At 44.4% G+C, this 17,029-nt stretch overlaps 1 protein-coding gene across 4 annotated transcripts in view; it reads left to right on the top strand.

Annotated features, from left to right (window-relative positions):
- TRAPPC9 (trafficking protein particle complex subunit 9) overlaps positions 1-17,029 on the top strand; it is a 691,224-nt gene that overhangs the window by 387,737 nt on the left and 286,458 nt on the right. For 3 of the 4 annotated variants that reach the window (XM_073590384.1, XM_073590387.1, XM_073590385.1), the window contains exon 21: positions 4,743-4,833. The exons of the other annotated variant lie outside the window; for it this stretch is intronic. In XM_073590384.1, coding sequence (XP_073446485.1) covers positions 4,743-4,833 — 91 coding nt within the window. The remainder of the gene's footprint in view (positions 1-4,742; positions 4,834-17,029) is intronic. 4 annotated transcript variants of the gene reach the window in all.

Genomic DNA, 17,029 nt, shown 5'->3' with positions numbered 1-17,029 from the left:
GCAATGTCTCCTTTGTTATGTGTCCGTTCTCCGGCAATGTCTCCTCTGTCGTGTGTCCGCGCTCCGGCAATGTTTCCTCTGTCGTGTGTCCGTGCTCCGGCAATGTCTCCTCTGTTGTGTGTCTGTGCTCCGGCAAGGTCTCCACGCTCCGGCAATGTCTCCTTTCTTACTTGTCCGTTCTCCGGCAATGTTTCCTCTGTCACGTGTCCACGCTCCGGCAATATCTCCTCTGTCATGTGTCCGTGCTCCAGCAATCACTCCTTTGTCATGTGTCCACGCTCTGGCAATGTCTCCTCTGTCACGTGTCCGTGCTCCGACAATGTCTCCTCTGTCGTGTGTCCATGCTCCGGCAATGTCTCCTCTGTCATGTGTCCACGCTCCGGCAATGTTTCCTCTGTCGTGTGTCCTTGCTCCGGCAATGTTTCCTCTGTCGTGTGTCCGTGTTCCGGCAATGTTTCCTCTGTCGTGTGTCCGCGCTCCGGCAATGTCTCCTCTGTTGTGTGTCCGCTCTGCGGCATTGTTTCCTCTGTCATGTGTCCATGCTCCGGCAATGTCTCCTCTGTTGTGTGTCCGCTCTGCGGCATTGTTTCCTCTGTCATGTGTCCGCGCTGCGGCATTGTTTCCTCTGTCATGTGTCCGCGCTGCGGCATTGTTTCCTCTGTCATGTGTCCGCGCTCCGGCAATGTTTCCTCTGTCGTGTGTCCGTGCTCCGGCAATGTCTCCTCTGTTGTGTGTCCGCGCTCCGGCAATGTTTCCTCTGTCGTGTGTCCGTGCTCCGGCAATGTTTCCTCTGTCGTGTGTCCGCGCTCCGGCAATGTCTCCTCTGTTGTGTCCATGCTCCGGCAATGTCTCCTCTGTTGTGTGTCCGCGCTCCGGCAATGTTTCCTCTGTCGTGTGTCCGTGCTCCGGCAGTGTTTCCTCTGTCATGTGTCCGTGCTCCGGCAATGTCTCCTCTGTCGTGTGTCCGCGCTCCGGCAATGTCTCCTCTGTTGTGTCCGTGCTCCGGCAATGTCTCCTCTGTTGTGTCCGTGCTCCGGCAATGTCTCCTCTGTCGTGTGTCCGTGCTCCGGCAATGTCTCCTCTGTCATGTGTCCGCGCTCCGGCAATGTCTCCTCTGTTGTGTCCGTGCTCCGGCAATGTCTCCTCTGTCGTGTGTCCGTGCTCCGGCAATGTCTCCTCTGTCATGTGTCCGCGCTCCGGCAATGTCTCCTCTGTCATGTGTCCGCGCTCCGGCAATGTCTCCTCTGTCATGTGTCCGCGCTCCGGCAATGTCTCCTCTGTCATGTGTCCGCGCTCCGGCAATGTCTCCTCTGTCATGTGTCCGCGCTCCGGCAATGTCTCCTCTGTTGTGTCCGTGCTCCGGCAATGTCTCCTCTGTCGTGTGTCCATGCTCCGGCAATGTCTCCTCTGTCGTCTGTCCGCGCTCCGGCAATGTCTCCTCTGTCATGTGTCCGCGCTCCGGCAATGTCTCCTCTGTCATGTGTCCGCGCTCCGGCAATGTCTCCTCTGTCGTCTGTCCGCGCTCCGGCAATGTCTCCTCTGTCATGTGTCCGCGCTCCGGCAATGTCTCCTCTGTCATGTGTCCGCGCTCCGGGGCAGGTTTTGCACCAGAGACGCTCGGACTTTCTTCCTTCATGCATTTTACTTGCTGTTGTTCCAACAACCCTGGGAGACTAAAGGTTAAGGATGGTGGCGGATTTAGCCATAGCAACGCGGTGTAATGGATATATTTAGCAGCCGCAGGAGGGTGCACCACAGGCCAGCTGGGATAATGTCCACCGCACGGACCCAGGTAGTTTGTTACCATAGATACGCATCGCTGCGCCGCTGAGTGCGAGGAGAGAGCCTTGTGGTCAGCATTGGGGAACCTGCAGCGTTTTACATTTCTGAATCTTTGTGCTTAGTTTATGAACTGGAAATAAGCCGCCCCATCCACAACCACCACAGCACCAAAATAACAAGCTGCCTATGGTGGAGCGCTCTGCACAGCGCTGGCGGTACCGGTCCACATGGAGCCGGGATGTGCTGAGCACAAACTCTATGTCCAGTCATCTACTGAGTAATGAGGTATAAGCCTATACCTGCATGCAGCCTGGAGGTACAGGACACTGGTCTGTCATCTAGATATGTCATCACCAAGTTACAACACTAGGCAAATATATTACATTACGCTTCCTGTATTATCCTCCAGAGCTGCACTCACTATTCTGCTGGTGCAGTCACTGTGTACATACATTATATTACTGATCCTGAGTTACATCCTGTATTATACTCCAGAGCTGCACTCACTATTCTGCTGGTGCAGTCACTGTGTACATACATTACATTACTGATCCTGAGTTACATCCTGTATTATACCCCAGAGCTGCACTCACTATTCTGCTGGTGCAGACACTGTGTACATACATTACATTACTGATCCTGAGTTACATCCTGTATTATACTCCGGAGCTGCAGTCACTATTCTGCTGGTGCAGTCACTGTGTACATACATTACATTACTGATCCTGAGTTACATCCTGTATTATACCCCAGAGCTGCACTCACTATTCTGCTGGTGCAGTCACTGTGTACATATATTACATTACTCATCCTGAGTTACATCCTGTGTTATACTCCAGAGCTGCACTCACTATTCTGCTGGTGCAGTCACTGTGTACATACAGTGCCTTGTGAAAGTATTCTGCCCCCTGGAACTTTTCAACCTTTTCCCACACATCATGCTTCAAACATAAAGATACCAAATGTAAATTTTTGGTGAAGAATCAACAACAAGTGGGACACAATTGTGAAGTTGAACGGAATTTATTGGTTATTTTAAATTTTTGTGGAAATTCAAAAACTAAAACGTGGGGCGTGCAATATTATTCGGCCCCTTTATCTTAATACTTTGTTGCGCCACCTTTTGGTGCGATTACAGCTGCAGTCACTTGGGGTATGTCTCTATCAGTTTTGTACATCGATTGACTGAAATTCTTGCCCATTCTTCCTTGGCAAACAGCTTGAGCTCTGTGAGGTTGGATGGAGATCGTTTGTGAACAGCAGTTTTCAGCTCTTTCCACAGATTCTCGATTGGATTCAGGTTTGGACTGTGACTTGGCCATTCTAACACCTGGACACATTTATTTGTGAACCATTCCATTGTAGATTTTGCTTTATGTTTGGGATCATTGTCTTTTTGGAAGACAAATCTCCGTCCCAGTCTCAGGTCTTTTGCAGACTCCAACAGGTTTTCTTCAAGAATGGTCCTGTATTTGGCTCCATCCATCTTCCCATCAATTTTAACCATCTTCCCTGTCCCTGCTGAAGAAAAGCAGGCCCAAACCATGATGCTGCCACCACCATGTTTGACAGTGGGGATGGTGTGTTCAGGGTGATGAGCTGTGTTGCCTTTACTCCAAACATATCGTTTGGCATTGTTGCCAAAAAGTTCGATTTTGGTTTCATCTGACCAGAGCACCTTCTTCCACATGTTTGGTGTGTCTCCCAGGTGGCTTGTTGCAAACTTTAACTGACACTTTTTATGGATATCTTTGAGAAATAGCTGTCTTCTTGCCACTCTTCCATAAAGGCCAGATTTGTGCAGTGTACGACTGATTGTTGTCCTATGGACAGACTGTCCCACCTCAGCTGTAGATCTCTGAAGTTCATCCAGAGTGATCATGGGCATCTTGGCTGCATCTCTGATCAGTCCTATCCATGTTTGAGATGAAAGTTTAGAGGGACGGCCAGGCCTTGGTAGATCTGCAGTGGTATGATACGCCTTCCATTTCAATACGATCGCTTGCACAGTGCTCCTTTGGATGTTTAAAGTTTTGGAAATCAGTTTGTATCCAAATCCGGCTTTAAACGTCTCCATAACAGTATCACGGACCTGCCTGTTGTGTTCCTTGGTCTCCATGATGCTCTCTGTGCTTCAAACAGAACCCTGAGACTATCACAGAGCAGGTGCATTTATACGGAGACTTGATTACACACAGGTGGATTATATTTATCATCATTAGTCAATTAGGACAACACTGGATCATTCAGAGATCCACAATGAACTTCTGGAGTGAGTTTGCTGCACTGAAAATAAAGGGGCCGAATAATATTGCACGCCCCACTTTTCAGTTTTTAATTTCCCGAAAATTTGTAAATAACCAATAAATTTTGATCAACTTCACAATTGTGTCCCACTTGTTGATTCTTAACCAAAAATTTACAATTGGTATCTTTATGTTTGAAGCATGAAATGTGGGAAAAGGTTAAAAAGTTCCAGAGGGTCGAATACTTTCGCAAGGCACTGTAGATTACATTACTGATCCTGTGTTACATCCTGTATTATACTCCAGAGCTGCACTCACTATTCTGCTGGTGCAGTCACTGTGTACATACATTACATTACTGATCCTGAGTTACATCCTGTTTTATACCCCAGAGCTGCACTCACTATTCTGCTGGTGCAGTCACTGTGTACATACATTACATTACTGATCCTGAGTTACAGCTTGTATTATACCCCAGAGCTGCGCTTCTCAAAAATAGTTTTGAACTTTCTTCAATGGAGATGGTTTGTCAGAGTTCAGACCAGAACCAATCATACTTTATATACCTATATCCTTTTTGGTGTAAATGCAGTGACATCTCTCATTCATGATGCATTTTACATCTATCCAGTCAGATATATTTATTCTTTTGGAATAAATGTTTTTCTTTTTAGATTTCCATATTATTTCCATTAAACCTTAACTTCTTTTTACCCGTCCTTGAAGCGAGAAGGAGAGACAAGCGTGGAGGGGGTGTTGAATCAGCTCGTTCTGGAACACTTGCAGCTGGCTCCTCTACAGTGGGGTGAGTGATATTTGCACGGCTTTATTTACCATTTATTAATGTTATAAAGCAGATTAAATAATCTGAGCTGGATTATACACTGCTCAAAATAATAAAGGGAACACTTAGACAACAGAATATAACTCCCAAGTAAATCAAACTTCTGTGAAATCAAACTGTCCACTTAGGAAGCAACACTCATTGACAATCAATTTCACATGCTGTTGTGCAAATGGAATAGACAACAGATGGAAATTATTGGCAATTATCAAGACACCCTCAATAAAGGAGTGGTCCTGCAGGTGGGGACCACAAACCACATCTCAGTACCAATGCTTTCGGGCTGATGTTTCTTCACTTTTGAATGTTGGTTGTGCTTTCACACTCGTGGTAGCATGAGACGGACTCTACAACCCACACAACAGGCTCAGGTAGTGCAGCTCATCCAGGATGGCACATCAATGCGAGCTGTGGCAAGAAGGTTTGCTGTGTCTGTCAGCGTAGTGTTCAGAGGCTGGAGGCGCTACTGGGAGGCAGGCCAGTACACCAGGAGACGTGGAGGGGGCCGTAGGAGGGCAACAACCCAGCAGCAGGACCCCTACCTCTTCCTTTGTGCAGGGAGGAACAGGAGGAGCACTGCCAGAGCGCTGCAAAATGACCTCCAGCAGGCCACAAATGTGCATGTGTCTGCACAAATGGTTAGAAACCGACTCCATTAGGATGGTCTTAGTGCCCGATGTCCACAGATGGGGGTTGTGCTCACAGCCCAACACCATGCGGCCCTCCAAAGAAATCCCACACCATTACTGACCCACTGCCAAACCCGTCATGCTGAAGGATGTTGCAGGCAGCAGATCACTCTCCACGGCATCTCCAGACTCTGTCACATCTGTCACATGTGCTCAATGTGAACCTGCTTTCATCTGTGGAGAGCACAGGGCGCCAGTGGTGAATTTGCCAATCCTGGTGTTCTGTGGCAAATGCCAAGCGTCCTGCACGGTGTTGGGCTGTGAGCACAACCCCCATCTGTGGACGTTGGGCCCTCAGACCATCCTCATGGTGTCACTTTCTAACTGTTTGTGCAGACACATGCACCTTTGTGGCCTGCTGGAGGTCATTTTGCAGGGCTCTGGCAGTGATCCTCCTGTTCCCCCTTGCACAAAGGCGGAGGTAGCGGTCCTGCTGCTGGGTTGTTGCCTTCCTACGGCCCCCTCCTCGTCTCCTGGTGCACTGGCCTGTCTCCTAATAGCGCCTCCAGCCTCTGGACACTACACTGACAGACACACCAAACCTTCTTGCCACAGCTGGCATTGACATTACCTGAGCCACTTGTGTGGGTTGTAGAGTCCGTCTCATGGTACCATGAGTTTGAAAGCACAACCAACATTCAAAAGTGACCCAAACATCAGCCAGAAAGCATTGGTACTGAGATGTGGTCTGTGGTCCCCACCTGCAGGACCACTCCTTTATTGATGGTGTCTTGAAAATTTCCAATAATTTCCATCTGTTGTCTATTCCATTTGCACAACAGCAGGTGAAATTGACTGTCAATCAGTGTTGCTTCCTAAGTGGACAGTTTGATTTCACAGAAGATTGATTTACTTGGAGTTATATTCTGTTGTTTAAGTGTCCCCTTTATTTTTTTGAGCAAGTGTATAATGCTGTGAGTCTAACCTATAGTTTAAGTGTTGTGTTTTGAATGAGCTTTGTTTTTAGGATCTTTTTAAGCAACATAAATTCCTTAATAGAAAACAAACAACCTTCACCCATGTGTTTTGAAGGAGTTTTGTTCACTAGCTCGTTATTCTGTGCTATTTGGTTTCTCAGTTTTTATTTTAACCAGATCAATGTGGTGGAGTTTCTACTGTTTTATAATGCAAATGTACTTTCTTTTATTGACATGCAATATTCTAGATCACCTGTAGTTTTCTATGAGTCACTGCATTGTTGTCGCCGTCGGCATGTTGCCTGTTGCGAGAAATCAAGGTCAGCCATTATAATGCAATATTAATATGTTATGCAAATCATTATCTCCCTGGGTAGAAGACGAGGCCAAGTAGATAATCTGACGATTCGTTGGGACTCTCAGAGCATTGACTTGAAATTGCTCTTTGAATAAATGTTGATACAATCGGGCAAAATAATGTAAATGACAGTGGCCCAATGACCTCGTCAGCCGACCATGACAGGTGGACAAGAGCCCTGTAGCCTCCTCCTCCTTTGACAGTGCGACGTCGTGCGTGAAGACTGCTTCCATAGTCGGAGAAGAATAGAGTCCGGCTCACCCACATGCAGTTGGAAGACCTGGAGCAGAGGTTCTTTGTCTTTTTCATTTTCTTAACCCCTTAACGAACGCCGATGCGCCTTGTAACGGCGGTCGCTAAGGGTACTTAAACCACAGAGCCGGTAATTAACGGCGCTGTGGAAAAAGTAAATATCGCCCCCCAGAGTCGGATTTTCTCTGAGGTCTCAGCTGCCGGGGGTAGCCAAGACCCCAGATAGCATAATTCAGGTCGGTATTTACCGACTCCTGGGTTGCGATCGCCGTTAACCCTATAACGGCGATCACTACAACAACAAAAAAACCCGTGATTTTAACATCAGAGGGGAGAGAAATGGGGTCCCTGGGTCCTCCGATGCCCCCCCACGGCACCTTATGTACCGTTCCTGCGTTACTCCACTTTCCTGGCCCTCCTCCTTCCTTTGGCAGAAAGAAAATTGCAGGCGCATGCGCAGTGTGCCCGCCAAAATCTTCCTGCCTGCACCCAGGAACCAGCAAGAATATTCTCATTGGCTGCTGGGTTTTGATTACTGTGATAGACCCTATCACTGTGACCAAAACTCCCAATATTAGTAAATATGGCAGCACTTGGGCTGTGCTTTCTCTCTTCTCTCCTTGTTGTTCTGGGAGAGAAAAGAGAGAGAGACTACAACTGAAGTGCTGCCCTGTCAGTGAACAAAAATCATATTCTCTGCGTCCGCAAGCATCCTAAAAATCAAATTACCCACCCCGTTCTGCATATTCTCCACATCCCCATTGTCAGGGATTACAAAAAATATATAGATTTTTTTTTATAATTTTTTTAAAATAATTTGTTAGGTTTAGGGTTACACGTGCTAGGATTAGGGTTACACATATTAGGGTTACACATATTAGGGTTACACATATTAGGGTTACACATGCTAGGGTTAGGGTTACACGTGCTAGGGTTAGACGTGTAAGGGTTAGGGTTACACGTGCTAGGGTTAGGGTTACACATAGGGTTAGGGTTACACATATTAGGGTTAGGGTTACACATGCTAGGGTTAGAGTTACATGTGTTAGGGTTACACGTGCTAGGTTCAGAGTTACATGTGCTTGGGTTAGACGTGTAAGGGTTAGGGTTACACGTGCTAGGGTTAGGGTTACACATTAGGGTTAGGGTTACACATATTAGGGTTAGGGTTACACATGCTAGGGTTAGAGTTACATGTGTTAGGGTTACACGTGCTAGGTTCAGAGTTACATGTGCTTGGGTTAGGGTTACACGTGCTTGAGTTAGTGTTACATGTGCTAGGGTTAGAGTTACACGTGTTAGGGTTAGACGTGTTAGGGTTAGGGTTACACGTGCTATGGTTAGGGTTACACATGTTAGGGGTAGGAGTTGAAAAAATACTTGCGTTAGATTAGGGTTAGTATTTCATTAGGCAGGGAAATAAAATGGTCCCCAGACCTTACGGTGCGGAGCTAGCTTACAGCCTGCTTTTCTCCGGCAGCGAAACAGAATCTGCCTCTGAAGCTGAGCAGTTTTCAGACAGTGACGACGACTCTTCCTCCACGGGATCCCTCAGCCCGATGGTAGCGAAATCGGTCGTCACTGCTGAAGCTTCAGAGGCAGGACCAAGTACCACAGTCCCCCCCATCACTGTGGTATAATGACACCTGATTTTCCCCTCAGATTCCCCTCTTTTCTGCTGTCCCTGGAATAAGAGTAGATGTTTCATTCCCGTTCCTGGATCCCCACAAATGTCCCTAAAATGAAAATATTTTTTAGGCATTACCCTGAATATGGGTTTAGTAAAAAAAAAAACACACTCCGCTCTTACTGGGCTACAAAAGCTGTCCACAGCACCCCTGTATTTGCAGCCGTCATGTCCCGAGTCCGTTTACGAAGCCCTGATGAGATTTCTCCACTTCAGTGACAATTCCCAAGCCCCCCCCCCCAAAGAACAGACCCCAATTATGATCGGCTAAATAAATTGAGACCCCTAATTTCCCTCCTGCAAAATTCATTTCTAAATTCCTATACCCCAGAGAAAAATGGGGCAGTCGTCGAGTCCTTGTTGAGCTACAAGGGCCGTCTGTCATTCCGCCAATTTATCTCCTCCAAGCGTGCCAAATACGGAATCAAATTATACAAAACTTGTGAGAGCTCATCAGGGTACACTTCCACCTTCCTAATTTATGAAGGTAGGGACTGCCAAATAAACCCCCCAAGCTTCCCCTAGACAATTGGCATCCCAGGCAAAAATGTGTGGGAGCTAATGATGCCATTTCTAAATCAAGGGTACCATGTGTGTATGGACAACTATTACACAAGCGTCCCCCTATATAAATCCCTCCACACTGAAAATACAGGGGCCTGTGGGACAGTCAGGAAAAAGAGTGGGGTTTCCGTCACAGTTGGTGTCCAGATGTTTGGAGAAGGGGGCGTCATTCTCACTCGCAAGTGACCAACTTCTTGCAGTGAAGTGGAATGACAGGAAGGACGTCTACATGCTAACCACACGGCGTGTGGACACCACTGTGACGGTTACAGAGAAGGGTGCCACCAGGGACAAGGTAAAAACCTGCGTCACAGACTATAATAAATTTGTGGGTGACGTTGACTTATCAGACCAGGTTCTGCAAGCATACCTGGTCAAGCGGAAGACCAGGGCCTAGTAAAAAAGGTGGCAATCTACCTTATCCAAACTACCACATACAACAGCTTACGTTCCTGCAGTTTCAGGAAAAAATTGAGGGCCTCATGTTTGAGTCAATGGCACCGGGGGAAGCCTTTGAGTCTGAGGATTCCCGGAGACTTGCAGAGTGCCATTTTCCTCACTCTGTCCCTGTCACTACCACCCAAAGGTATCCTCAAAAACGATGCCTGGTTTGCAGGAAGCATGACAGACTGAGTGATTCCCGGTACTATTGCCCCACATGCCCATCCCAACCAGGACTTGGTATCTCCCCCTGCTTTGAGACCTATGACACCACCTACAATTATTTTTTTCTTTCATATACCGCATATACTCGTGTATAAGCCGAGTTTTTCAGCCCCTTTTTAGTCTTTCTCGGCTTATACACAAGTCATACACCTGAAAGCCAGCGAGGGAGGGGGAGTAGGAGACATGATACTCAACCCTCCTGGTCTCTGCATATCCAGCCCTGCTACATCTCAGTCCTGGTGTCTGTATCTCCCTTCCTGTCTTCTTCCTGGGCCGGCACATGGTACAGCTCATTAAAGTCATGAATATGGACGCCTCTCCACTCTTAGGGGTGGAGCCGCATATTAATGACTTTAATGAGCGGTACCATGTGACCACACAGGAGGAAGACAGGAAGCGAGATACAGATGCTTGGACTGAGATGTAGCAGAGCTGGATATGCAGATGCCTGGAGGGTGAGTAGCACTAAGGGGAGGGTGAGCCAGCCATGCCATAAGGAGAGGTATGTCATTTTTTTTTTTTTTATATCGCAGCAGCATTATTATATGGGTATATATGGAGCATGTTATGGGCCACCAATAACCTTTGTGCAGCATTATATGGGGCATATATTAATATGGAGCATGTTGCATTCCCCACCCTCTGCTTATACTCGAGTCAATAAGTTTTTTTGTGGCAAAATTAGGGGGGTCAGCTTATACACGAGTATATACGGTAAGTTTTATTTTCTGATTAGTGGCGGCCCCACGAGAGTAATTTGGAAGAAGTAGTAGAGAATATTTTCATTAGTAGATCCCATTTTACTCCACTCCAAAATTAATTCCAACACTTGATCAATCCCATAGCAAACTACTATTCCAACAAATTCTCATCCACGTACTCACGTCTGTGCACCCCAGAGTGTGGACCCCACAGATATGCTTGAAAAGTCAGGTCATCTGAAAATTAATTCTAGGACTTGATTACTCACAAACATTTTTGACCATTTATCTAACGTTGACTGTTTTTACGACTGTCTTTCTACACAATACTTTGGCTTCCATTTATATTACTTATATTTATGTTGGTGATACGGGCATGATCATTTTATTGGAGGATTTCTGAAAATGAGGACGTTCCGTACTTATACACTGTGGACTTTACCGTATGGTTCTTGCAGAACCTCTGGTACCAGACAATACTTTACAGATTGTGTAGGGGATTGGTTGTTTTGTGCATATAGTGGTTCTGACCTTGGCGGGTGGGCGCTTGCTATGGTGCACCACGTCTATTGGCACATTTGTGTCTCATATAGAGATTGATGGAGCTAAAAGGACGTTGTGCGACCGGTCTCTGAGAGTGTCTGCCATTCTAGCCCTGCTGGTGTTCTTTCATCTTTGGAACAAACTCCGCTTTGCCACATATTTGGCTCCATTTTCCTCCACATTTTGCCCTTCATTCCAGTACAGTTTATTTTTCCTGCTACAATATACGCAAATGCGGGACAACTGTTTTCTTAGCAAGACCAAATTTTTTAATCAGCCATTGTGTTTTTAGGAGCAGGCCTCCCTCCCGTGAGTAATAGTTCCTCAAAGGATTTTCAAATAAAGCCAAATTTGTCACATTGTCTCCCCACTTTTTGACTACATATGGGATACCGCCGCGCTCATAAGAAAGTAGGTAACAAATTCTGGGGTCTATTTTTTGGTGTAATCTCTGACAAAAGTAAGAAATTCAGGTCTAAACCAAAATTTTTGTGGCAAAAATGAGCTTTTTCAATATGACGACCTAATGTTATCATATTGTGTGTCGTACCTGTGGGTTCAAATTGCTCAATATACCCCTTGATAAAATCTTTGAGGGGTGTAGTTTCCAAAATGGGGTCAGTTTGGGGGGTTTCTGCTGTTTAGGCACATGTCCAAACCTGACATCCTATCTCACAATTTTGAGATTAAAAGTCAAACGTCACTCTTTCCCTTCTGAGCTCTACCGTGCACCCAAACAGAGGTTTACCCCCCATATGTGGGGTATCGGCATACTCAGGACAAATTGCACAACAACTTTTGGGGTCTAATTCCTCTTGCTACCTTTGGGAAAATAAAAAATTGGGGGCAAAAATATCATTTTTGTGAAAAAAATGATTTTTTATTTTTACGACTCTACGTTATAAACTTCTGTGAAGCACTTGGGGGTTCAAAGTGCTCACCACACATCTAGATAAGTTCCTTAGGGGGTCTAGTTTCCAAAATGGTGTCACTTGTGGGGGGTTTCCACTGTTTAGGTACATCATGGGCTCTCCAAACACGACATGGCATCCGATCTCAATTCCAGCCAATTCTGCGTTGAAAAAGTCAAACTACTTCCCTTGCGAGCGCTGCCGTGCGCCCAAAAAGTGGTTTACCCCCACATATGGTGTATCGGCGTATTCAGGAGAAATTGCACAACAAATTTTGTGGTTCATTTTCTCTTTTAACGCATGTGAAAAAAAAAAAAAATTGGTTCTGAAGTAAATTTTTTGCAAAAAAAAAAAAGTTAATTGTTAATTTTTTTCTTCCACATTGCTTCAGTTCCTGTGAAGCACGTAAAGGGTTAATAATCTTCTTGAATGTCTTGAATGTGGTTTTGAGCACCTTGAGAGGTCCAGTTTTTAGAATGGTGTCACTTTTGGGTATTTTCAGCCATATAGACCCCTCAAAGTGACTTTAAATATAGTGTGGTCCCTAAAAAAATGTTTTTGTAAATTTTGTTGTAAAAATGAGAAATCATAGAATCGTAGAGTTGGAAGGGACCTCCTGGGCCATCTGGTCCAACCCCCTGCTCAAAGCAGGATTCGCTAAATCATCCCAGTCAGATGTCTGTCCAGCCTCTGTTTGAAGACTTCCATTGAAGGAGAACTCACCACTTCTCGTGGCAGCCTGTTCCACTCATTGATCACACTGTCAAAAAGTTTTTTCTAATATCTAATCTGTGTCTCCTCCCATTCAGTTTCATCCCATTGTTTCTAGTCTTTCCTTGTGCAAATTAGAATAAAGTTGATCCTTCTACAATGTGACAGCCCTTTAGATATTTGTAGACAGTTATTAAGTCTCCTCTCAGTCATCTCTTTTGCAAACTAAACATTCCCAAATCCTGCAACCTTTCCTCATAAGATAGGGTTTGCAGACCGGTCACCATTCTGGTCGCTCTTTTCTGAACTTGCTCCAGTTTGTTGATGTCTTTTTTAAAATGTGGTGCCCAAAACTGGACACAATATTCCAGATGAGGTCTGACCAAAGAGGAGTAGAGGGAAATAATGACTTCACGTGATCTAGACTGCATGCTTCTGTTAATACATCCTAGAATTGCATTTGCCTTTTTTGCTGCTGCATCACACTGTTGACTCATATTCAGTCTGTGATCTATTAGTATACCCAAGTCTTTTTCACATGTGCTGTCACTTAGCCCTATTCCTCCCATTCTGTATATGCTTTTTTCATTTTTATTGCCCAGATGTAGTACTTTGCATTTCTCCCTGTTAAAAACCATTCTGTTAGTTGCTGCCCACTTCTCCAGTTTATTTAAATCTTTTTGAATCCTCTCTCTCTCTTCTCTAGTATTAGCTATCCCTCCTAGCTTTGTGTCATCAGCAAATTTAATCAGTTTACCCTCAATTCCTTCATCTAAATCGTTGATAAAGATGTTGAACAATACAGGGCCCAGGACAGAGCCCTGTGGTACCCCACTTGAGACATTCTTCCAACTGGATGTGCAGCCATTTACGACCACTCTTTGGGTCCGATCACTAAGCCAGTTATGAATCCACCTAACAGTTGCCTTGTCCATTCCATACTTAGTCATTTTTTCAATAAGGATAGTATGAGAGACTTTGTCAAATGCTTTGCTGAAGTCAAGATATACTATATCTACAGCATTTCCTTGATCCACCCAATCAGTGATACTGTCATAGAAGGAAATTAAGTTAGTCTGACATGACTTATTAGTTACAAACCCATGCTGACTCTGTTTAATCACTTCATTCTTATCCAGGTATTGACATACATGTTGTTTAATAATTTGTTCAAAGATCTTTCCTGGTATAGAAGTCAGACTCACCGGCCTATAGTTGCCTGGGTCCACCTTCTTCCCCTTTTTGAAGATAGGAACAACATTTGCTCTTCTCCAGTCTTCTGGCACTTCTCCTGTTCTCCAAGAATTTTCAAAGATTATGGAGAGGGGTTCAAAAATTTCTTCTGCCATCTCCTTCAGTACTCTGGGGTGTAATTCATCTGGACCTGGAGACTTGAATTAATTTAGGTTAGCTAAGTGTTTCCTCACTATCTTTCTGTTTATAGATATCCTGGATTCTTCTATTCCCTTAATAGGACAGTGAATAACAGTTGATGTTACATTTCCTTTCTGAGAGAAAACAGATGCAAAATAGGAATTTAAAAGTTCAGCCTTCTCAACATCCTGTCTTACCATTTCATCATTTTCATCCTGTAAAAATCCTATAGCATCTTTAACTTTTCTTTTACTTTTGACATATCCCCAAAATCCTTTATTATTGCTTTTGACATCTCTTGCAAGCCTCAATTCATTTTCAGCTTTAGCTAATCTGATTTTTGCCCTGCAGGTTCTGCAGACAGCATTATATTCTTCTTTAGATATGCCTCCCTCTTTCCATTTTATAAACTTTTTTTCTTCCTTTTTAGCATGTGCTTAAGTTCTGTGTTCATCCATCCTGGTTTCCTTAAATGCTTCCTATTCTTCCCTCTTTTCGGAATTGTTAACAACTGTGCTTTGAGAATTTCATTTTTCAAGATTTCCCATCCCTCCTGGACATTTTTGTCTTTTAGGATATCCAGCCATTGGATCCCTCCAATTCTCTTTCTGAATCCCTTAAAATCTGCATTTCTGAAATCTAACCTTGACGTCTGAGTCTTCACAGGTCTTCCTCCTCTAGTTATCCAAAATTCTAAAATAGCATGGTCGCTACCTCCTAGGGTCCCAGCCACTTTTACCTCCTCAACCATTTCCTCCCTGTTTATAAGGATTAGATCCAAGGTAGCAGTTCCCCTTGTTTTCTCCCTTACCTTTTGGAAGATAAAGTTGTCAGCAAGAGAGGATAAGAATTTCCTTGACCTGTTAGTTTTGCCTGAGAGAGATTCCCAACAAATGTCTGGATAGTTGAAATCTCCCATGACAACTATGTCATATTTTTTGGAGAACTTGGCCATTTGATGCATAAAGAGTTTATCCATATCTTCAGCTTGCACAGGCGGCCTGTAGTAAATGCCTACAATGGTGTCCTTTCCATTGTTCTGTCCTTGTATTCTTACCCAAACAGTTTCCACAGAACTCCCAGTCTCTGAAGCTTCAATCTCTGTGCAGATATACGTGTTTCTAACATACAATGCGACACCCCCTCCTCGTTTATCAAGTCTGTTTCTTGCAAATAAGTTGTATCCTTCTAGTCTTGTATTCCAATCATGTGTATTGTCCCACCAAGTTTCAGTGATTCCAATGACATCATATTTCTTTTCCTGTGTTAGTAGTTCCAATTCTCCTTGTTTGTTGCCCATGCTTTGTGCATTAGTATAGAAACATTTTAGTTTGTGATTGGTTTCTCTTTCTCCAATATTTTTATTAATTAGATTATTTTGTCTTTGTTCTTCCTTTCCACTTCTAATAGCAGAGTCCTCAATAGGATTTGTCAGGTGTATGGCTTTTTCTGGTCTTTTGCTTCCCTTCCCATGTTGTTCTAGTTTAAAGCTCTCCTTACAAGTGTAGAAAGGCGACTTCCAAATACATGCTTTCCAGTCTTCGTAAGGTGCACCCCATCTCTAGCAAGTAGTCCATCGTATAAGTAGTTCACTCCGTGATCCAGAAATCCAAATCGTTGCTGACGGCACCATCGACGTAGCCAGTTGTTCACCTGCAGAATCTTATTCCACCTCCTTGTTCCATGGCCATCCACTGGGAGGATGGAAGAGAAGACCACCTGCGCTCCCAGTTCTTTCACTTTCTTGCCTAAGTCTTCAAAGTCTCTGCAGATGGTTTCCAGGTCGTTTCTTGCGGTGTCATTTGTCCCCACATGTAGTAGCAGGAATGGGTAGTCATCTGTAGGTCTGAAGAGTCCTGATATCCTGTCAGACACATCTTTAATTTTTGCTCCTGGTCAACTTTTAACCCTTAGAATGTCCTACCAAAAAAAAAAAATTGTTTCCAAAATTGTGCTGATGTAAAGTAGACATGTGGGAAATGTTACCAATTAAGATATGTATGTAACATATCTCTCTGATTTAAGGACATAATTTAAAGTTTGAAAATTGCCAAATTTTTGACATATTTCCTTTTTTTTTTTTCATAACTAAACACAAGTCATATAGAAGAAATTTTACCACTATTATGAAATACAATATGTCACGAAAAAACAATCTCAGAACCAGCAGGATCCGTTAAAGCGTTCTAGAGTTATAGCCTTATAAAGTGACAGTGGTCAGAATTGTAAAAATTGGCCTGGTCATTAAGCTGCAAAATGGCTCTGTCACTAAGGGGTTAATTGATTGAATTTTTTTTTTTTTCTGGCAATCTCTTACACCTCAATCTCGAAATCCACAGCTGGTGAAAAGGATCCATTATTGATTATTGCTTAACTCTCAGTAAGACGGGCCTTGTCCAGAAGTGATGCACATTACACAGAGCAATCCGTCTCATTCCTCACCCTCACTTTGAACAGGAAAAGTCACCCCTTTAACATTCTGCTCACAAGCCTACCCTGACCCCCGGCCCCTTTCAAAATGGAGATTCAGAACCCATTAGTATTAGAAGAAGTGGCTGGGATTCTCACTGCCGAGTTTAAGTCAAAATGTTTGGCTTTGAGGTTTACTGCTTGGCCTGTGTCCATGCCAGGACTACAGGTGGTGGGAACAGGAGATGTTCTTATTCATCAGCCGCTACTTTCATTATGGTCAGGTGGTCACATCCTTATTCCAGCCTTGGAAGGGGTCTTGTATCTTTCTACCCACTGTGGATCTAAAAGGTCCAGCAGTCCACTGACTCATCA

This window comes from Dendrobates tinctorius, unplaced genomic scaffold (genome assembly GCF_039654945.1).
Source record: "Dendrobates tinctorius isolate UK_male_01 unplaced genomic scaffold, ASM3965494v1 ptg000116l, whole genome shotgun sequence".
Taxonomy (NCBI): domain Eukaryota; kingdom Metazoa; phylum Chordata; class Amphibia; order Anura; family Dendrobatidae; genus Dendrobates; species Dendrobates tinctorius.
This window is presented reverse-complemented; position numbering and strand designations above follow the sequence as displayed.